The sequence below is a fragment of the Tachypleus tridentatus genome, chromosome 11, assembly GCF_004210375.1.
Source record: "Tachypleus tridentatus isolate NWPU-2018 chromosome 11, ASM421037v1, whole genome shotgun sequence".
In the NCBI taxonomy this organism is placed as follows: domain Eukaryota; kingdom Metazoa; phylum Arthropoda; class Merostomata; order Xiphosura; family Limulidae; genus Tachypleus; species Tachypleus tridentatus.
In genome coordinates, this window is record NC_134835.1 from 54295837 (window position 1) to 54320597 (window position 24761).

Below are 24761 nucleotides of genomic sequence, written 5' to 3' on the forward strand. Positions count from 1 at the left end.
GACATTTAACGTAAGTTTACCGATTTGATTTTATGTCATCGGATGAAAACACTGACTTTTCTTCAAGGGGTAATAGTTACATCGTTTTCTCTAAAATAATAATTTTTGTTGCTTATGAAAAATATAGAAATTACTTAAAATACCGTACGCAATACAGAATAACCTGTTCAGTAATACTCTAGGTTTGATTGTAATACTCGCGCCCATTTTTGCTGAAGACTGGCGGAACAATAATAATTATAAAGAGAAGAGCAAATTGGTGATGTTTGTTGATAAAAAAACAATGTTTTTTATAGAATAGAAATCAATTATTATCAAGTTTTGTTGTTTATAACGATGATAAAGTTAGAAAGATTGTTTGTTTTTAGAATTTCGCGCAAAGTAACACGAGGGCTATCTGCGCTAGCCGTCCTTAATTTAGCAGTGTAAGACTAGAAGGAAGGCAGCTAGTTATCACCACCCACCGTCAACACTCGGGCTACTATTTTACCAACGAATAGTGGGATTGACCGTCACATCATAACGGATCCACGGCTAAAAGGGCGAGCATGTTTGATCTGACGGGGACTCGAACCCGCTAGCCTCAGTCGAGTGCCTTAACCACCTGACCATGCCGAGCCTAATAAAGTCAGAAAGGACCAACGTAATGAAGCGAAAATATATCAGTGGATTCTCTCCCAAACCTATTATGAGTTTAATATTAGTTGGTCGTCTATACAGTCAAAGAAGAAACTAAAACTAGCTTCTTAACCTTTATTATTGATTTCTGTTTTTCGTTTTCAGGACACTATTTTAATAAAGGCACATTTTTACCATGGTCTGTAAATTATTTGATCTTATAAGCATATTTTCTGTACAAAGTTTAGTAAAACAAAAATAATATATATTAAGCTTTCCTTTTGGTGAAATTTAGTATTGATCTACGCCTAAGTAAGACTTACTTTTATGGTCCTTGTCAAGTCTATGGGAATTTGAATTTTTCCTAAGTGTTGGAACTTCTGAACAGTGAGATTTGGAAAGAATCTAATGTTTGATTAATAATTTAAGACATAAAAGGAAAGACGATAAAATTCCTTTGAAAAATACATGCTTTGAAATTAATTATTATTCTTATTGATTTACAGCTCAGAGTTGTGAAATATTAACACTGATTTTTATTGAAAGTACGTCTGCTTTAGTTGTTTCGCTAGGCATGAAACTGGATGATATTGGATATTTTGATAGAAAGACGATAGCTTGTGGTAGAAGTTCAGCTCAAAGCAGTTTGGGTACAGTTATTCGTAATTTTATATTAATCCCAACCATACAGGTAATATAATAATTATGAATTGATAGAATAAAGGGAAGACAGCTAGTCAACAACAGTTACTGTTATATAATAAGGTACTCTCGTTTAATCGAATAGTAGCAGTGGACCGCGAACAATGAACTCTCAGATACACGATCTGGGCAAGTTAAGAACAAAGCCACGCCCGGTTTGAAAGCCAACAGTAGTAAATTACAAAAAAGCTGGTCCATGTAACTTTCTGTTTTGAATCAGAGGAACAAACTGTAGAAAATCTACGTGAATAAAGGAAAGAATATCAGTGGGTGATTGATCACTAATCTAATAATTGATTAAGAGTTTAATAAGTAAAACAAATAGATGAAATGGTTTAAGAAAGAAATGTGTAGTTGATAACGATGTTGAAGTAGAATTGATTTGACTCTTTTTCAACTAGGACTTGATGTTTGTCGGAACACAGAATATTAGGTAAAACTTTCATTTTTTTGTTAATTTGTTTTTCTTTCAGTGTTTTGGATCGTGAAAGTTTTACGTTACCCATTTTGTGTTTTAATGTGGAGATATTCATCATCTGAAGTGCATTTTTATTTAACGAGTACTGTGGCGATATAACTATTGTTGAGAACCAATTAACTGTGTATTGCTTTAGCTTTATGGTTGACTAAAAGGATTTATTACTGTAGTATTCTTACGTAATGTAGAAACATTTGAATGATATAGATGTCTAAAGTAAAAGAAATAGTGTTGATGAAGTATATACTAGAACATTGTTGTTAATGCTATTACAGTTTATTGCACTCAATATGATTGCTGCTCTTTGAAAGGAGTGCTATATAGTATAAAGCCTGAAAAAAAAGGAATTCATAGTTCTCCAAAAGAGTACGACTTGGAAAATAAAACTATTAACAAAATTAGATAACTGAAAAAAGTAAAATGAGACTTCGTGTTTTTTGTAAAAGTGTTAGAAATAACAAAATCCAAACCTTAATCGCAGTGTAAGTCTATTAAAATATTGAAAATTAGTTCTTTTGTTTTTCTGAGCTTATGTAACACATTCTCATCAATGGCTTAATGAAAGAACAACCTCGTGTATATAAATATACATTTGTGTTTTCTTAATAAAAATCTTTACATTTTACTAAAAGAGTAGAAAACTACTCGTTTGTTATAATTTAGTTACAAATGTGAATTTAAAGTTTTTAAAAATCAATATTTTTCCATTCTAGTAATTTCTTAAAACACTTCTATTAACTGTTGTAACTTAAAATACTGTGATTGATACGAAAAAACTCATATTAAGAGCTTACTATCTTTTATTATTTATTTCAAGAAAAGCAACAATTCGGAGATGAGTTATAATTTGATTTACCATTTATTTAGGTTAATATCATGGATAATTCGTTATACTTATTGCTTGGTTTACGAAACCTTTTGCACAATTTTGTTTGGAGTAACAGTCAATGATTTAAATAAAGTGTTTTTGTATGAAAAATATTTTCTATATCGTTAAGTTTTATAAATAATTAAAGTTTTTGTAAGAAGATATATTAAAACAAAGACAGGAAATATGGCTGTATCTGCAGTATATTATTTATTTTAAAAGCATACTTAATACATGCATAAACAAAATGTAGTGTTTCTGAGAATAAAATGACATCGTGAATAACAATATAAATAGTTAACACTAACATTACTCATTGCTTACGTTTCGTGATTTTCTATCCCAATGTAGAATATTCAGCATAATGTGACCCATCAACAGATATAATAAAATGAGTTGAAACTATGCACATAATGTTTCTAATCTATTTCATAATAAATATGATATTTCTACTTAAGTAGGATTTCCTTGTTCTACAAATAGATGTGTAAAACTTTAAACAACATTGATTAAAAATTCTTAAGGCTGTGCATATATAAATACAAGTACCTTTGCAAATCCCAGCATTGAAAATATCCATACTAAACATGTGTAGCTTAAACATATTGTATATACATATTTTTGATCAACAAGTCAACATTCTTTAGAGTTATTTGTAATATCTAGCTCATAAAACAATATTATTTTCTGAATGTCTGTTTTCTCACTAGGTTTCGCCTCTACCCCTCCAATAGCACAGCGGTATGTATGCAGACTCACACCACTAAAAATGAGTTTCGATATCAGTGGTGGGCAGAGCACAGATAGCCCACAGTGTAGCTTTGTGTTTAATTCTAAACAAACAAACACTCGGAACCTTTACTTCTTTGAGTAAGAAAAGAAGCACTAAGTAAAAGAGCAAATTTAATATCGTTTGTATAACGTTTCGAATGATCAGGAAAAAGAATTCGGTTGTAACGAGCGAAACAAATGCTTAAACTTTGTTAAACTTCTGGAGTTAAGTAAAATTATTTACTGCTGTAAAACGTTATACAAGTATTTAAAAGATTAGCGAGTATTAAATATTTAATAATATCAACAAATGCCTTCTATGCCTTTGTGTTTATCGATAATTTGTAGAGTCAGAATAAATAAAAACAAATAAACATTTATATTTACATCAGTATTTATAAATTATTGAGGACTAATAAATTGAAAAGTATTAGTAAATTGGACATCACAGTTAAATAATAATCAAGACTATTAATAATACAGCAAATCCACAGTTATAAAATAACGTTAACACAATCTATAGTCCATGTTTATGTACATCAGAAGGTTGATCATTCATATGTCACGCGATTTAAAAATGGAAATGAACGATCTAGTCTATATAGAAGGGTCTTATATAGTTATGTGGCAGCTGTTACTGTTTAGCGATTCATAGCTTTAAAGTGTTCTCAGTCATTTGAGTGTTTCATTCATGTGGACGATTATCGAACGAATAGAAATTCACCAATCTCACTAAGAATTTTTCGAATTGCGCACAAGTTTCTCGAAGTGTTGTTAGTAAAAGAAGGAACCTTTTCTAAACCAATAGTTCAGTTGCTCAGACACTTGGACGAGGTAAACGTACAACATACTGATATCAAATCAAAATTTCCCAACTGCAAGTTGTGAGTGAAAGTGTAAAGGTGATTAGAAATAGGATATACTTCATGACGGACGATCACTGAAGTGAATTATTCTCACAGTTAGATACAAAACAACTCTTCTACATGACTCCAAGAATACGTCCACTGTATTAACTGAATGTGGAGCAATGATATTTTTTCAGTTGAGTCGCGATTCATTATGCAGCACTACAACAGACGCATACTTATTTCGAACTAATATTGAACCAGATCTGACCACATCTTTTACACAGGCATATACAATTATAGAGGTGGTGAGAATATATGAAAAGGAAGAAGCATTAACCAGCGTTTAGAACCACATTCTATGAACTTCCATTTGCTGGTGCAATTGACTATGACGTTAGCGTAATAGATGTAACCCTTACCTCATTATACTAAACTGATTGGTATTTTCCTTCAGGAAGATATGCTAGAAAGTTCACTGAACTACAGTACAGTCCATTACTTAAAAGATGCTCGTGGAGGATGCGTTACACCCTGTCAAATAATTTGACACACTAACCAAGACTTTACGTCCGAAGACTTGACCATTCAACACACTGATTTCAAGTATTCAACTTCATGTCAAAGTGTTCTTGTTGTTTATTGCGACCACATTTCACAGTGAAAAAAGAGTATTCTGTTGTTTGCTGTAGAAAACAATCATATTGGGTTGTCTAGTGTGTCCACTGTCCGCTATCCCACTGGGTGAAGTGGGGGAACTAAAACGTAATGAGTATAAAATTACTTTCTATAAAATGATCATTCATGAGCATAGTTGAAGGACTAATGATTTGTATTTCAGGTCATGTGGTGGATCATCACCAGATGTCTGATTTGCAAAAAAATGAACCGAGAAAACGTTCTTTTACTTCAACAGTTCTTACACTAACATAAATAAGATTCTATACATTACAGCTATCACTTAATTGTTCTATGCAGGGAATAATTGTTCACTTTGGACAGTTTCTTATTCATGTCACCACGTATCTGTTTAAGAAGCTTTAATTGAAAAACTCATAAGTTTTTAAAAGAGTGATCGATTATTAAGCTAATGCTTGTTATGAATTTGTTTGTTTAAATTTAAGCACAAAGCTAAACAATGGGATATCTGTGGCTTACCCACCAGGGGTATCGAAACTCGGTTTCTAGCGTTTTAAGACCGCAGATAGACAGCTGTACCACTGTGGAGAGGAGGATAGTTATGTAAATAAACAAAAATTTAGTTTCTTTATTTGTAATCTACAATATTTAATTATTGTATTGCTAAATGTTTTCTGTTGTGATAAAATAACGTCAAGACTTAGGAAAACCAATATAAATACTCAGTAATCCAAATTTTTTACTATTATATTATTATGTACGTTTAATGCATGTTCATAAAAGGGCAGTATGTACAGTCCAGTGAGTTTAATTGTAAACACGCAAATGAAACAATACTACCCATATGTCTTTTACTTTATGGCTCATTAACCCATAAAACAAATTAAACTAATATGATTTGAAAAGGTGTATAACTAATTTCTAGTGAGTCACATGAAACATTTACATTCGGCGATTATCTTTTACACATTTTCCAAAATTAAGATCAGCTTTGTTTCTGTCTCAGTAATTTATAAAACGTACGGTAACAGCTCTAAAAATGTCCCTAGATGAACATATTTATAGGATAAAATTTTAATAGTAAAGCAATTTATATCCACTTATGCATATTACATAATATATCAATATACCTTCGAATTATTTAAATATTTAAAATGATAGTTATCGATACGGAGGGACATATTGTGATTTGGTTGCTTAAATAGTTTATCTTCGACGTGAAAATGACAAATTCGCGAATATGTAAAATCATAATATTTATTTTCTTACAGGTCTTTAATTTTCTCGACACATTATTTCCAGTAGCCGCCTTTAAGTCTAAGCTGTTAGTCTGGTACAAGATGGAATGGTTTATACTATCAAATGTTTGCTAGATTAGCTTAATTGGGTTAACATACATTTATGCTAATTTTGAGTAAAATTATCTAAAATCTTACTTGTTGCAAAAATGAAAAAAACATTTTTGAATTTCTGGTGAAATAATTACTCCTTCTTCGTTAAGTTATCTGTGTTAAAATGGCAGCTGTGTAAAATCAATGAAGCTTTATGTAATGAGCGCCATTAGCACTAAAGCGAATCTTCATTGACGTTTTTAATTTGAATATTAGCAAGTGCTGTTGAGGCACGCTGAACGATGCCTCAACAAACTTCTAGAGGAATCTAATTGTCTTTTAAGTTTTGGCCAGTATACTGTAAGTTTAAATGTATACAATTATTACGTTTACCGTCATAACTTTCTAAAGTTTCTTGAAATAAATAGAAAATAGTAAAAAAATAGTTTTAAAGATACACATTATTTCTTGATGAAACTTTGTAGAATGGACGGCAACTGCCTGTTGTAGAGACACAAGTGTAGAGGACGACGTTTCGAAAGTCTTCCGCTTTTTGTCTTCAAGGCGGAAGACTTTCGAAACGTCGTCCTTTATACTTGTGAGCCCGGCATGGCCAAACGTATTAAGGCGTGCGACTCGTAATCTGAGGGTCGCGGGTTCGCATCCCCATCGTACCAAACATGCTCGCCCTTTCAGCCGTGGGGGCGTTATAATGTGACGGTCAATCCCACTATTCGCTGGTAAAAGTACTCTTTTTGGCGGTGGGTGGTGATGACTAGCTGCCTTCCTTCTAGTCTTACAATGCTAAATTAGGGACGGCTAGCGCAGATAGCTCTCGTGTAGCTTTGTGCGAAATTCAAAAGCAAACAAACAATTTATACTTGTGTCTTCACAACAGGCAGTTGCCGTCCATTCTACAAAGTTTCATCATGAATACTCTGCCTAAACAATCTATGAAAGAACACATTTCTTGTTTAACGATTATAAAGATAAAAAAAAACGTTTTAATATTTCTTAGAAATATAAATAATTTTGAAGTTGGTAGAAGCACATTAGGAGACAGAGAATTAAGTTATACTGATTTGTCGTTAAACTTGTACTAAATGACTCAGAATTAAAGAAACACATGGTATTTTCTGCATATATTTTAGGAAGACGAACAGAGAAAAGAACGTACTACTTACCCTTTTTTCTGTATTTTCAGAACCATTTGAAAAATACGAGCTCAGCCTTTGTCATTGTGTATCTTATCTATCACATTTCAAATTACCTGCTATATAAGATTTTTAAATTACTTTATAACTTCTTAATCATTTAAATTACCAGTTAGCTGAAGCAGAGCAGTTCAAAATTGATTAGTTGTTTGTTTAGAGATAATGTTTTAAATAACCCAGCTTTAATTAGTAAACTATTTCATACACTATTATTAGTATAACCTATTAAAGTATTAGATATGTGATTTTGTTACAAAATTAAGTACAGAGCAATCGTACCAGTTAAAAAATACCACATCGAGATCTATGCCAAAAATCTAAATGTATAATGTGGTCTCTAATGTGGAGTATATTTAGTAGCTTTGGTATCAGTTACTCTGGTTATACACATTATTCTAACAAAGTAGAGTTTTAAGTAATAAATTATCCACTGGTAACTTACATTATTACTTTACATAAATAGGACACTGTCAACTTACAATCGCCATCTTCAATGCAACATCAAAATTAATTTAACCTGTTCTCGAAAAGTAAACATTGCTAATAATTTTCCACACACTTAAATTTAAATCAATACTCATTAGGTTTGGTTTATTAGAACTCTAATAAAAGGTTAAAATAGATCATTCTTGCAATAATACAATACTATAGTTTTATCAAGTCTTTAGTTATACATAAGAGCACTTTGGTGAATCCCCGTTACATTCTTCATTTTTTCCATTTGTTCATTTGTGATTAGTGCTTTTGATATTAACTTATGTAAACTCTTAGAGAAAAAAATGTAATTTAAATGTAGGTGATAAAATTCAATGAAACAAGTTAGTGATATATTTACTCTATTGCACTTTTTAAAACATTTCTACGATATTTTCTGTATTTATTTTAAAGCTTATTCCGACACATTTCTAGCATATCTAATCCATGTGTCGACAAGCTGCTTCTCTTTCTATCACAGTATCTTTCCTATTCAAGAAGGACAGTCTGTTCTGTTTGATTTAAACTGATATGACCTTTACGAAGGCTCTGCCAAACGGTTAATTTTGTTCTCGTGTTTTGCACTTGTTATCGGCAGATGTCTTATTGTTGTAAAAGTGATTACTTACAGATATATAAATATACAGATAGATTCAACACTCTTGTGATCCTTTAATTATCTCATGTGTTTATTGAAGCCTTCAGTAGCTGACAAAGAAAGGTTCCTCTCGCATACCTTGTTCTTCAGCACGTTCCTCTGCATAGCGAGATCGGTATCCAAGCTTGAGGATGATATAAAAAGAGATAAAAAGTGGAGGAAGCATCCCAACAATAAATCCTGTTACATTGAACTTCTTAGGATTGTTCTCTTCTTGTGTACTGCTAACTGTCACATTACTGTTGATCCCATAGACATCTGAGAAAAAGAAATTTCTTTTGGTTCGTTATGTAACAAATCGTCATTAAAATGCAAATCGCTACTATGTGTTATAACAGATTTTAAATGCATATAATTTAGAGTTGATCATACCTACAAGTGTGTATGTATATATATATATATATATGCATAAAGTTTTCTGTTTTAGTACCTACATTATTACGATTCTAGATATGTTATGTAAGTACAATCAAGTTATGAAAATGCCCAACTTACTATTTTCGAGAGTATTTATATTGCTATAATAAAAATATAATTGGGATTCTTTGTTCTAAGTTTAGGTGACATTTTTAATCAAAATCTATGTTTGATTAAAATTATTCGTACATGAACACACTACATTTCAGAAAAAAAAGCTTCTGTTAAAGAGACAGCGATTTTATTATATAAAGTTTAATTCAGAGTAAAATCATCACTCTTTAAAGGTGGACGAAGAGATTTCATCATTATGAACAAAAATACCGCATCTTATTTTTACATGCTTTTATCATATAGAAGTGATTTGTGATAAAAAAAATATCGCATGTAAAATATCGTGACTTACTCCTAGGGAACTTTGTTTTCTCACAAAAAATCTATTTTAGACTTATCTTTGGTCATATTTCCTTTTACGTCTTTAGAAAGTTTAATGTAAATCTTTAAGAATGTAAATAATTTCCTTTTGACTTTCATCTAAACACGAAATAAAAATGTCATAACAACTACTTTATAAACGTGATTTGAAAGACAGATCGCAATTTCTTTACCCTCATCGAGAATGAAATGCACTTTCTTTACGTATGTTGGCCATTCTCATGTAATCACTATTCAATTTTCACCGCTCTATGTTTCTATCGTAGAACATTTAATATTCGGAAATGCGCTGCACCTCTTAGACCTTCTTTAAAAATTAAATAGTTACTTCATAGAATCGAGCAGCAAAACATTCCAGTTAAGAGGATAAAATGTAAATTCCGTATTTCATTTTATAATAAAATACTTTGCAAAACTTGTTAACCAACGAAAGTTTATAATGTATTAGATAAATACCCACTTTACGTTAATATGTAGTAAATTTAGTGCTTTCAATGTAAATATTAATAGGAACTTTTCAGATCTGCCAAAGGAAACATGTTTTAATTTGTGTGAAGGCGAAATTAAGCTTAATAACCCAATAAAATATGCTGAATCACGAATATGATTTGTTTGTTTAATATCCTGATGAACTATTACATTAAAGTACACATTATAAATATAATTTAAAAGTTATTGTTATTTATTATTAAGAACAAAAGGTTATTTGTGCTCTGGCTATCACAGGTGTCGAAATCTGGTTTCTACAGGTTTTAAGTCCCCAGACATACCTTTGTATCACTGAAAGACTTATAATATCAAAGGAATGACTGGAAATATGTGAAATGCTTCACTTAAATGTGAGAATTTATCCATTTACAACAGATTTTCTAAATAAATAAATACTTTAAGAAATTTATAAAAGTTTATGAACCTTGAAGCGTCTTCTTATTGTAATACATAACAAATGGTTTTGTTCAACCATTGTGTTTCATAAATAAACTTCTCCATTTAAGTTTAACACATTCACGAAGATAAAAACAAAAAGGACGAGAGTGATAATTATTGAATTAAATTCAAATCATCTGTAGTAAATTGCCTTAAAGTTAGTTTCAGTGTGTTTCCTAAATCATCCTAAACTAAGATATTGTAAGCAAAGTTGAGTCTTTCTTATAATGCTTAAAGAAGGATGAATAAAAGACAACAAGCATAGAATTCCACTAAACTGTATGTACTGTACAAACCTTACAAGTAAGCTATAATTGAGGTTTATCGTTGTTTGCTATAACAGCTCATCATACAATCAGGTCAAGCATTAGTCAAAGCTTATTTCTCCCCTACTGACTTTCCATGAGTACACTCACGAAAACTCTACCAATTTTGTGAATAAAATAAAAAACAATATATTAACCTACTTATGATTTCCTTTGTAATTGAATCGTTACCCACAAAAGTTACTGCCAACACAAGTCGCAAAAATTGAATAATTAAGAATAACGAATTTTTTACCCTACGATCTTATTATAGTCAAAATAATTGGAAACTCATTAAAATATAAATATAGAAGTCTTTTATAAGCCACAAAGCAAAATATATGAAAAAAAATTGATGGAGGAATATAAAAATAAATAATCACAAGAATAAAAAAATTAGGCATCTGTGAAATCTCCTTTTTATCGTAGGAAACTCTATATCGGAAAACTGAATATATCTCCAAGTTAGGTTAAAAGTACACAAAAACTATTGCAAAAAAAAGGTGCATTTGAAAATTCGGCTTCTAACAATCACACGATGAACTCAAATAGCCAGATGCCAAAATCTTTGTTCAATGAAATTAGAATAACAACATAACATCAGACAGACAAATGAAATTAACAAAGGAAAAAGATAACATTGAACAACCACGAATACTCAATTACATTGTCGTAACCGTTATATAAACTTTGGATATTGTACATCTCAAAACCGGACGAATTAATATATTTATTTTATGTTTTTATATTTATGTTTTAATTGTTTTCACGTAACCTCTATTTAGTTTGTAAATCTTATCTATTTTTTACTGTAAATTTATTCATTTGATATAATGGTGAAATAAAAGGATTTGCTATTTGTAAAAGTTCGTTTTTTGCATTTTAAGTCAACCTATGATTAGTGACTGCCAACGAAAAATAAAATCCAAAATCTTTAGGTAGGTATACATGTATTTTCTTGAACAGAATTTACTTACCAACAAGCTGAAGATAAGCTCGGGTTCTGCCGTGTTTATTAGTTGCCTGACAAGTATAATTTCCAAAGCTACTTTTATTAGATGCCCCAAATAGTAAGCTTGCTGCTATTCTTAAAGTAGCAAACACTGTACAGTTTTCGGTCTTTTCTATCGACGTATTATAATATGGGTACGTTCTTTCATCGAGAACTGTGTTATCTTTAAACCACAAAATTTCCGGAGCAGGAAGTCCTTCCGCAATACACTGTAACACACATTCTGATTCAATGGTAATGTTAATCTCTTCATTTGGCACATAGATCAAAGGAGGAACTGTATATGGAATAAAGAGAAATTAGATTACAAACGAAGCAAAGTTAATCCGCACTCTACAATTTTATACTCAGAAAACGTCAAAGACGAAGTGTGTTCTAACTGAAATTATGATAGTAATAGAACAAAAAATATTTAAAATAATATGGTTATTGTAGAATTGACAACCCGTTAACATAGTATATTGTTGAACTTAATTAAAGTAAGTTGTAGGAAAATTCAAGAGAAGAAGATAAAACACTTGCTTCTCTAGGGGGAGTGTTTACTTATATGTTTGTTTGTTTAAAGCAAAAAACCTTTATAATGAGCTATCTGTGTTATGTATACCGACAGGAATCGAATTCCATATATCAATGTTATGAGTCTTTAAATTTAGCGCTAAGCATGCAGGGGACTTTTACTTATCTAATAGATGTAATATGTTATAGTAATTTTTAATAAAATTAAAAAAATGCAAGCCATGTTTTATTAAAAAATTACTTTTATAAGAATGATTGATTAAATTTTGGTTTCTGAATAAGATAAAGAAAGGCTCTGGCTTTAAAAAGTAATGAATATAAAAAAATATTTCCTGAAATATAAGTATCTTGGTTGGAAGTGTTCTCCCGGGAGGTTTTGGAAAAATTAATATTGCAAGGAAATTAGTGAATTTTTAGGCTGGATTTTTCCATCAATACGTTGACGTAAAAAGAAGAATTTTAAATACAAAACAATAAGAATACAGGTTGAAGTAAATAAAGTTAATTACGATATTTTAAGAAAATAAGTTTTAAATAATTTGTGTTTAGTATTTCTGTAAAGCTACTAAAGCTATTGGCCCAGCATAGCCAGGTGGTTAGGTTATGGTTATCTGTTCTTAACTTAAAAGTGTGAGACAAAATGGAAGGTAGCTAGTCTTCACCATTCATCCACAGCTGAAAGGGCCTAACTGGGTCAAACCAAGTACGTTCTGCCACAAAATATAGTAAGGTTGATGAATTTGTAAACTAAATAAGGAAACTATGTGGCACAATACTTGTATCTTAATGAACAAGAGCCATGAAGTAACTTTTTAAAACTAGAACATAAACTTAACAAGAAACGTGACATTTCCTTTTAAGACTAGATTACAGACTTAATAAGGAATGACGTAATTTTTAGAAAATTAAAACTAACATTTAACAAGGATCATATGTATTTTTAAAAACTAAAACGTACATTGAATGAGGAACGTAATATTTAGAATATATTACTAATAACTTAACCCATACATTTTAACATAAATTTAACGTTATTTTTTTTTGCTAGAAATGACCTTATAATAGAAATACCAGTTTACTTTTCTGAACCACGGATGTGAACATAAAAAATACATACAATGTTATACTTCTTAAGTTAAACTTAAGTTTAATGACAATTACGACGTTATCATCTTAAAACAAAGCATAAGTTCACAAAAAAAGAAAATAAGCTTTGCTTTCCAAGCCAAATTTTAGGATAATTAAATCCTTGACTTACATTCAACAACTAGCATGACGTCACTTCTTACAACATGGCCATTTTCATCATTTGCTTCACATAAGTAAATTCCTTCGTCTTCTCTTTGAACATTAGAAATAACCAAAGATTCATCCTCAAATAAAACGTTATCCCACGTTCTTCGCCATGTGATGGACGTAGGTGATGAACTGCTTACATTGCAGAGTAAGTGAACGTCATCTCCCTGACATATAGATACTCTATTCGATTTATTCACACGTCTACGTTTTCCTGGAACTGGTGTGAATTGTGAAATAAAAATAAAATTATTCTATAAATCATAAGACGCTTTAGTTTATGACCTGTTTGTTTAATCATGTCATTTAACAGTCATCAAGATATTTAACACCTGAAGAATTTAAATCAGAAATGTAAGGTGAATCTAATGTTTAGAAAATTTTTATAAATATCATAAACTAGAATAGGAAGCAAAAATGATCAAATGGATAAACTGACTCATGCTAATAGAATGTATTAGCAGTTGAGATTAAAAATACATCAAAATTTAAAGAAGAATTATTAAAGTATCTTAAAAAAGGACTTGGGTTTAAACCGAAAGAAAATTTTCAAATAACTATAAAGACAATAAATATAACAGTAACTCTGAATGGAAAAAAGCGGAATCACATACATATAAGCAAAAATAAAACAATTTTTACTAACTGAGGTCGCTTACAAAGACCATGAACCAAAATAACGTTCCTCTTTTTATTTTAAGTGACTTATTTTAGAGTATTCTAAGCAATTAACGAAATATCTATTTGAAGTAGTTTACAATTGCAACTGCAGTCACTATATGAAATTTTCACTAAAAATTCTCCTTCAAGAAAATTATTTGGAAGTCTTGTTAAATATTTAATAATTAAGGAAGAGATACCATAGTTATTATGAACAGCTTTCACAAAAAAGAGAATAATAACTTGATTATTTCATCTATAAATTACACTGCACAACAATTTTTTTGGAAAGTTTTGCTTCCTGAAAAGTTTTTGCTGATTGTGACAGGTACCTGGTGGGTATGCACAAATATAGTTTTGGTTTTGCTTCATCACGTAGGAACTCTGAGAAATATATAGTTAACTGTTTATCGGCAATAACGTATTTAATTGCGTTCATGTTTCTAATACGCTATTACGTTCAACATAATTAAAAGTGTTTTGCTCCTGATTTTCGTTTGTATTCAATGTCCGGTGCATCACGTTGCAGTGTCCAACAGTAGTCAGCAAGCACTGACTGATTCCAGTTGTCCTGATATCGTTTTTCCGTTGTAGCAATGTCTTGGTGAAACCTTTCACCGTGTTCATCACTGACAACACCGAGATTTGCGGGGAAGAAGTCCAAGTGTGAGTGGAGGAAATGAACCTTGAGTGACATGTTGCACTTCATTGTTTTGTATGCTTTGAGAAGTTTGTCTACCAGCTGAATGTAATGTGAAGCTATGTAATTGCCAAGAAAATTGTCAACAACGTCTTTGAAGGCTTTCCAGGCAATTTTTTCTGGGCCAACTAACAGATCTTCGAACCGCTTGTCACAAATAACATGTCTGATCTGAGAGCCAACAAAAATGTTCTCTTTGATCTTGGCCTCAGTTATTTTTGAGAACATCTGTCTTAAATAACGAAAACCTTCTTTGTTCATTGCTTTCACGAAATTTTTCATCAGAACCAATTTTATGTAAAGAGGAGGCAGAAAAATCTTTCCCGGGTCGATAAGCGGTTCATGCGCCACATTTTTTTGTCCTGGAACTAACTTTTTACGGAGTGGCAAGCTCTGTCTAGAATGATGTGACTCTTTGGCACGACTGTCCCATTCACAGATGAAACAACAGTAAAAGTACTGTTGTATAACCGAGCTGCAGTCCAGTAACAGAGCAACGACTTTCAGATCTCTACTGTTGTACTTGTTATACTGAATGTGCTTTAGCAACATTTCCATGTTCTCGTAGGTTTCTTTCATGTGTGCTTCATAGCCAATAGGTACTGAAGGGTAAACGTTGTCATTGTGTAACAGAACAGCTTTTAGGCTTAACATTGATGAATCAATAAAGAGACGCCACTCTTGCGGGTCATAGTCATCACAAACCAAAGCAGAGAACAATCCTTTGATGTCAACACAGAAACAGAGACTGTCAACTTGTGCAAGGAATTTGGTTATATCATCTTGGCGGCTTCAAAAAATAGAAAATTTCGTACCTGGTGACAGGAAACACCGTTCCTGCAGTCTCGAACCCAGCAATTTGGCTTTTACTTTTGATAGACCCAAATCTCTGACCAGATCGTTTATTTCTGACTGTGTTATGAGATGTGGATCGCCTGAGGAGCACGGTTCAAAATCGGGACAACAAACGGCATTATCTTTCGAGTGCCTCTGAGTCAAGCTCTCAGACAGACAGCACATGTCGCACAACAAATGTGAGGCGCCCATTCCTGGTCTTGATCACCAATTTTACAACCGAAGTACAGATGATAGCTTTCTTCACAAGAGCAGTCATTGAGCGTCTCTGATGAACGAACGTATACTCGCCACAAATATAGCAGAATGTATCGCGGCTGTTACGACACTGACAAGACATATTGTCCGATACCAATCGTCCTGTAAAACGTCTATAACATCTAACTTACTTGTTACAGTGCTACTGAGGCAATGCTATATTCTGAAACAATACGTACACACTATAAAGTCTATATTAATCCAATGAGCAGCATCTGTGTATGCAAACCACTTTTTTAGCCTGCTGAGACAGTGTCACGCTGGCTCCGGCCTGCCCAGACATGCTCGAGCTGCATACTTCCACAGAACAGCTTTCAACCTGGCATGATTTCATGCCTGGACATGCCCAGACTTCACAAAATATTGTTCATAGGTCTCTTACAGAAACGAAAATTTTTGGACACAAATATGAGAAAAAAATGACAAAACTGGAGATTTAGATGGATGGGCAAATGTGGATGTGATATTCGTGATCAGCAGCCAAAAACCTATAAAGAACACCCAACAGTGTTCAAGAAGCAAAAATTTTGATGTGCAGTGTTATTAACAAAGATATTTTCTTGCGAAAAGAATCACATTTTTTAATAAATTTGTTCACTGATTTTTGTATATTAAATATTAATATAAACTTGAATAATGTTTAAAAATTTGTCTGAACTGTTTAAGAAAACTCAAATTTTTAGTTCGATCAGGCAAATGTCATTATTGAAAAACATAATTAATTGTTTTTGTAAATGCCGAACACTCTATTCAATCAACTGAAATGTCAACACCCAAAGAATAATACGACATTTTATCAAGCACCGGAAATCGATGGCGTTTTAGTTAATGTATAGGAAAATACTTAGGTTTCTTACTCGAAATATAAAGTCGAATTTGCAAAATATACCCCTTGTTTTTTCCCTGTCCTGGCAAACAAGTATTAGAATCACTCATCACATTTGGAGTGCATAGAGAACAACATGAATTATGTCTGGATGTTGCATTATCGGCATAAAGAGTGAATTCGGCATCAGAGTGCATGGTGATATTACGAGATCTAATCCATGTCCCCTGAAATAGGAATTAGAAATGTTTATTGCGACAGTTCAAAGAGTAAAAGATATAAAGCTTACTGTTTGTATTTGTTACTCTAAAAAGCTGCAAATATCTTATTAAACAGAGCTTAACTTCTTGTGTGTGTTAGGTTTGTAGAGACTTTTGTTTGCTGCGAATGAAACAAAAATAAATAATACTGCCATATTAATTAAGTCTATTAAGAATGCAATACATTTATTATATAAAATATAACAATAATATATTAAGAATTTTACTGTTTACTCATGTTTAGGAATAACAAAACAGGAAGGTTAACTTTGATGAGCAGATTTTGTGATATGTAATTATACAGCATTTTAAAGAAACTTTTAAAGCTATTTATTTAAGTGTGTAATACGAGCAATATATGCATCTGTAATTTTTGTGCAAATGCTAACCAACGGAAACTTTTATACAAAATGGCCCAGTTCGAAGCTTCAGTGATCATTCCTAATTTTTAGCGTTATGACACCCAGAATTATCGATGAGCCACCGTATAATTTTTATTTTCAAAGGTATTTTCGGTGTTTCAAGATTTCTCACAATACTGAATACATAAGACAAGAGAACCAGGGTATTTCTTCAAACCTTTGGAAAAACAAACAAACAAGCAAAGATGTTTTTTTCAGATATTGTTTGTTTACTTTTAAATTTCGGGCAAAGCTACACGAAGGTTATCTACGCCAGCAGTCCCTAATTTAGAAGGTGTGTGTGTGTATTTTTCTTATAGCAAAGCCACATCAGGCTATCTGCTGAGTCCACCGAGAAGAAACGAAATTTAAAAGGGCACACAGTTATCTCCACCCACTGCCAACTCTTAAACTACTCTATTATCAACGAAGAGAGGAATTGACCATCACATTATAAAGCCCTCACATCTGAAAGGACGAGCATGTTTAAAATGATGAGGATTCGAACCCGTAACACTCAGATTACAAAGCAAGCGCCCTACTCATCCTGGCCATGTCAGACTAATTTTTGTTTCGGACATTCCCTTAATGTTATTTAATATTGTGTCCGTAGAAGAAATTTCACTGGAAAAAATACAAATATTTTGATATTTTGTTTAATTTTACAACACATTTCTTATAGTAAAACTTTGATGGTGTAAGAACCTTAACCTTAAAGAAATCTATAGAAGTTAACCTGTTGAAGTTAATTTCAGACTCAACGTAGTTAAACAACAAGATTATCTCTGAAATACGAACTGATGCCTTTTTCGTACTTTTACTCCTACCCCTGAAGAGTCACTATATTCTTAAAGACCATTAAATCATTCTTCTATGAAATGTCATTGGCAAAATCCTAGAAAATACTTGCCTATCAGATTGAATCACTGCTTTCCTCACCATAAGATAGTTAGTTATTCGTTTCTTCTCGGTAAACACAGTAGATAGCTTAATGTGACTTTGCTGTATGTGAAAAATACACATAGATGACTATTTGATGAAAAGAGACATTCTATCAATACTGATGAATTCGTAGTTGACAGACGAGAAAGTTTTAAAGCTGTTCACAACAGATTGATAATACATTTACATTTGGTAGGTGCCTACAATAAAGTCCAGCTGCTCATTCTTACTGACAAAAATTTCGGAATAGGTTTTAGGTGCATTAACCATCAAAATATACATCATAAAGAATGGAATTAACTTATCAGGTTAGATCACCATCAATATTGGTCTGCTTTAAAGGACCACTTCTGTCCTCTTCAAAAGGTACACCAAGGATCTATTTTACCTTATCAATCTAACATGATGTTGTGTGCTAACATTTTTGATGATTTTCTGGTGTAGAATATAGAATTCATTAAAGATGCTATCATCTTAATACATGTTCAACAAGTGGTGCAATGACACAGGAATTTGTTATAAATGTTTGCTTAAACCACAACTATATTCTGCAATATCATAAACAAGCCTACCAATTAGAAAAAAACTATCACCATACTTTGCGAGCACTGCAATGCCTTTGGAAAAAACTAAAGTATCTGGGGTTAATTTTTCACAGAAAAATCATTATCATATATCACAACCAAATTGACATCATAACAGCCAGCACAATAAAATACATCAAAATATCAATATTGCAGTAAGATATAGAGCCAACAAACGACTTCTGGTCTACCAAAATCTTATCTGCTCCATATCTTTTTCTAGACGGTCCACAAGTTGATTTATATTCATTTGTACTCCAATAATAATAAATACAATGTATATTCCTGTCTGAACATATATTTACGATACCAGTTTATATATGAAAAGCGACACATTTTTAGTGGTACCGCATTAACTTGGAACGCCAAACAATGTCAAAATATAGTTCTGGTACACGCTATTCCATTGTGAGTTTCTGTCGGCTGTAGCTATTACATAACTTGCTGATTTGTATATCTAAATTCTTTTCAGTTTAAAATACTCAACCTTCATAGTTAATTCACGAATACAACTCTTTATTGAGCGAAATGGATATAGCACATTAAACACATATGTTATACATACATATAAATATAACTATAACATATTAACATATGCACGTGCAACATATGCATAGAAATAAAAAAGCATTACATTCACAAAAATTACCGAGTCCCCATGCATAAAGTTATTGGGTGAGTGTGGTTCCTGCTTCTCAGAATCTGACAAGTTTCTAGCAATATAGCTGTGACCTGTGTTTAAACTATTGTTACGAATTTGCTATTGCTAATCACACAGTGAATACATACATTTCTATAAACACGCAACTGTTTTTTTTTAGTATTAAGAATGCTAACTGATTTCATTTGTAATTTTTTCCTTTAGATATAACTTGTTTGTTTTGATTTCGCGCAAAGCTACAGGAGGGCTATCTGCGCTAGACGTCCCTAATTTTGCAGTGTTAGACTAGAGGGAAGGCAGCTAGTCATTACCACCCACTGCCAACTCTTGGGCTACTCTTTTACCAATGAATAGTGGAAATGACTGTCACCTTATAACGCTCACACAGCTAAAAGGGCGAGCATGTTTGGTGTGATGGGGATTCGAACTCGTGTCCTTCAGATTACGAGTCGAGTGCTCTGACTACCTGATCATACCAAACACCCTTAAATATGAAGGATTAAAAAAAATGCAACCTGTTAAGCATAAAATAGTTTTACTAAGTGAAAAACAAAATAAACAAAATATCGTTTCAAAAACATGTTTGTACTTTAATAATTATTTCATACAAAAAACGTACCGAAGCAATAGTTTCTTCACCTCTGCAATCGACTTCCACTAAATCTGGGCTCACGTGATGTAGGTTTAATGGACTTGTGGTAGTTAGTGTCCACAACCCTGTGTTCAGGAAGAAGCTTATTATTCGTGCCATTTCTCACAAAGTAAAAACAAAGCATATAATTAACTAGCATACATGAAACAAGAAGCAGGTTCCGTTAATGGTATTGTTCTGCCTAAGGATTTGAAGTTAATTGTATCAAAACGTTTACTAACCAAAAGCCAGAAGAATATATGTATATCGAATGCATTAGTAAAAGAAAGAATGTCTTTAAAATGGTAATATATCCAAATAAAACAGCTATTATAGATTGTTATTATAACAAGAGTAAAAGTCATCTAATTAAGTAAAAAGTCAGGTAGAGATAATATTAAAATTATTAATTGATAGATTGTTTTTGAATTTTGCTAGTCATTCCTAATTTAGCAGGGTAAGAAACGGTTGAAAGGGCGGTCATCTTTGGTGCAATGGGGATTCGAACCCGCAACCCTCAGATTACGGCATTGATGGAAGACGGACAGACTGATAAGGTATAATTTTATTTTTAAATTTCACCTAAAGTTTGGTTGTTTTCTTTAAATTTCGCGCAAAGCTACAAGAGGGCTATCTGCGCCAGCCGTTTCAAATTTAGCAGTGCAAGACTAGAGAGAAGGCAGCTAGTCATCATCACCCACCGCCAACTCATGGACTACTTCGGGCCTTCCCGGAAGAGAGCGTGGGAGTAGTTTCAGTTTAAAATTATTTGACTTCAAGCTAAAGCTCAGGACCTGATATAACGTGTGGCGCACAGAAGTATTGTTTCTCTTCGCCTCGCCTGTTGTAATATATATAAACAGCATATATAAATGTAAAGATACCCCAAAAACAATTTGTACATAGTCACTTCTCATATGGAACTGAGTGAATTAAAGAAAGACATCGAGTTACTAACATCCACTTCTCACTCTTGGGCTGTTCCCATCTGATCGAATACAGGGTTAGATCATGATTTTTATAGCGTTCCTACAGCCTTAATATGGTGCACGTTTTAACGATAACGGGTCGCAACCATAAATAATAAAATTTACATTTCGGGCCCGCTAACCACAGAGTAACGTTCTCATGCGCAAATATAACTATAAAAGGTATTTGAAAGTTTTCTTTTCTATATAAAAGTTATTTTCATCAGTCGAGATCTCTGTGATAAACAATTAATAATTTCTTAAATATAAACTCGACAAACAGCCAGATAACAAAATTGACAAATAAAATTTATATCTATCTCTTTGGTGATTTAAATTTTTATCAAAAGCCAAATCAAACAAATAGTTTTGCATACATTGAATAGAGAATCAAAATCAAGATGTAAATTACAGAGCGGGCTTACTGGAGGAGTTAGATACCATCAGATTTAAGAATCACTTCTACAAGAAATTTAGAAATTTAACATCAGATGTCGATGTGGTTGCGCTTGTCTACCGTGACATACATACATATTTGCTTTAAACGTTCACAGCCAGTCGAGAGGAAGCAGTTGCTTCTACTGAAACAAGATAAACTAATTACTAATGGATTAATAAATAGTTTGTCAAAGTAAGACCTCTCATGTGATAAGTAAAACCTATGTCCTAAAATGGTGCGTATACCATTAAGCTTTTAAAGTAAAAACAACTAGCTTCGCGGGTATACAACGACTGAATTTGTAAAATACTGCATTTATTTGAATATGTAAAATAAATTCAGCATATGATACGTCAAGTGGGCTCCTTCAGTTTATTTAAGAATCAACTTTAACAAAGGCCGTCTTTTAACTGGATGTTTACAGACATTTGTCCAACGGCAAGAGCAACCCGAATAGGGAAAATTTCTACAATTAGAAAAGCAACACAGAGAAATAAAATAGAAACTGTGAGCTCCAACTGCTGTTTATTGACCGTGGGAAAAAATACGATTGTATGGGATTGAACAAGATAATGGACTTCAGGTCGTATCTCAATTGATAAATTCCTTTAATATTGCTCGGGATCTGATACCTTTAACCGTAGCAAGCGAAATACATTAAGAAAGATGTCGCATGGCATTTAAAATCATTCAGATAAATAATCATTGAGGTACAGACAGAAAAGCACGGCTCAGTAATGTCTACAAGTTAAATTCTTTGACCATAAAAAACTGGAAGGGTGCAATGCTTATCATAAGTACAGTTTACCTGTTTTGTACTATTCGAAAATGAAAATATTTAGAGTAAATTTCAAGAAACTCTTAAATCTGGAGCTGGAATAATGGTACGGGGAAGTTATTTTGGCTATAATTGTGCTCTTTGATGATTAGTTGTTAGTAAATGTGAATTATTATAATATTGTTGAAATATCGCATTTAATCTCTCGTTATTTTTGGTATCTTTTAACTGCACTGTTATAATTCCTAAACCGCACAAAAACAGAAATTATTAAACAAAACAAACAAACTCAAAAGCAAACAAATATTTAACATATGAAGATACAACATTATAACCATTTCTTTTAAATATTTAATTTATTACCTAATGGTTTTACACCACATGTATGTACTTAACCTGATTTAAATCTTGTCAGCAACTTTGGAAAATAACATATAAATCGTACTTAAGTATATTTGTTTCTTGAAAAGAAATGTAAATAATTGTAACGATAAAAATGAAACTACACTGGAAAAATCTTACCTATGTATTGAAGTTAAGTATGCCTTATCTGTACAAATAAAACTTTTCTAAATGCCAGGACAATAGCAATGATTCAAAATAAAATTTATGATACATAATTTTGCGTAAATCATATTACATTTTTTTCATGATATATACACTTTCTGTATTTGAGCTGTTTATTTTCAAAATATTTTTCATGTATGGTTAAACAAGCAAGTATTTATGAAATTGCATTTTTAACAAATATTAAGTCTTGTTACGTTACTTTAAAATCAGCAGGTTGCATTCCATTAATAATGTCGAACAAACTCAAACTGTTACGTGTTACAATAATGTTTAATGATGTAATAGAAATCAACAATAGGAAAGTAAAGAGAACATTACCATAAATATATATGTACACATTTTTGTTAATTGACGTTGATAAAGAGATTTAAGAAAATGTTTTCTTTGATTTATATTGTTTTCTTTGTTAATGATTTCACCTTATAGAAAATTAAAGGAATGGTTTAACCATTAATAATATATTAAGGGAAGCTTTCAAATGCCCTCTTAATCTATAAGAAAAATTTGTATTAAAATCTATATTATATTCTTCAACATTTTTTACTATACTTTTTGAACAGCATGCTAACTTTTAGCGCTGGACTGTTACACACTATAAAAGGGTCACATTTTGTAAATTACTGTTGTTTGTCTTATGGACCTGAATTTCATTTTCTTCGGACGATAGAGTTTTATAAACAACTGTGGATATTTTGCAACTTTATAGAAAATTAGTGTTTTGTCGAAACATGTGTAAGACATTCTTACATTCTTGATGTAAGAATAATATATAACATAAAAAGATAAATCATTTATTTATGACTTTCACAATCTGAAGTGATGGATGTTAGATATTTCTTTTTATTGTGTGTTTTTCAAAGAGATAAACAAATCCTTCCAAAACACATGCACATCTATAAATAAACACTTGGTGTTAAAGCCAACATGAATTATAGCACTATCCAAGTTTTATATATAGTATTAGCTATCGGAGAATGAAATACAAGATATTATGTTTATTTACTGAATTCGCGCAACACTACTCATGCGCCACCTGTATTAGCCGTTCTTAGTTTAAAAGTGACAGAAGTAAGAAAAAATTGTCATTACCATCTACCGTCATTTCCTGGGTTACTTTTTACCAACTGACTGTAAAAATTGATCCTCGCTTTATAACGTCCCCTCGACGAAAAAGTTTATTTACTGTAAACATACGAACCTGCGATCCTCAGACAAGTGTCCTAATCCTCAGTTCAAAGAAAACAGTGGAGTCTGTACTTTGAATATTTAATTTAAACAAGGTCACTGTTTCGTTTCAAAGCTGGACAACTGTTTTTTGTAAATAAATTATTGTATTCTTATTGTTAAGTTATATGATTTTATTTCTTAAAGTGTAAGTTTTCAGTAAAATCCACTTAATGGCCAGCTGGTTGTGACAACCTCAATCTAGACTTATTTTATATCTTTATCCACAGAGGATTGCTGAGTAAAAAGAACAACAACAAAAACAAACCCCTCAACAACAACCAAGTAAAGATTTTTAAGCATCTAACTGGCTATTAACTTCTATGAAATTGAGTAAATTATACTACTGTAAATTTTGTTTTAGTCACACAGTAACTACCTTTTCTTATTTTGTACTATAAAAGTAATATTTCAGTACTTCACGATATTTAGATATGTAAAAGTAATATCTAGAAATTACATTTATTTCTGAAAACAAAAACAAAAACGTCGTGT

The 24761-nt window shown here is 31.8% G+C and overlaps 1 protein-coding gene across 2 annotated transcripts in view; it reads right to left on the reverse strand.

Moving 5' to 3' along the window:
- Positions 1–2860: 2860 nt before the first annotated feature.
- Positions 2861–24761, reverse strand: part of LOC143232186 (igLON family member 5-like) — a 64094-nt gene continuing 42193 nt past the window's right edge. The window contains exons 2-6 of one of the 2 annotated variants that reach the window (XM_076467314.1): positions 20276–20373; positions 16840–17035; positions 13472–13729; positions 11663–11974; positions 2861–8859 (exon numbers count right to left, since the gene is read on the reverse strand). In XM_076467314.1, coding sequence (XP_076323429.1) covers positions 8645–8859; positions 11663–11974; positions 13472–13729; positions 16840–17035; positions 20276–20373 — 1079 coding nt within the window. In that variant the 3' untranslated portion in view covers positions 2861–8644. The remainder of the gene's footprint in view (positions 8860–11662; positions 11975–13471; positions 13730–16839; positions 17036–20275; positions 20374–24761) is intronic. The other variant, XM_076467316.1, reaches the window with a different exon arrangement.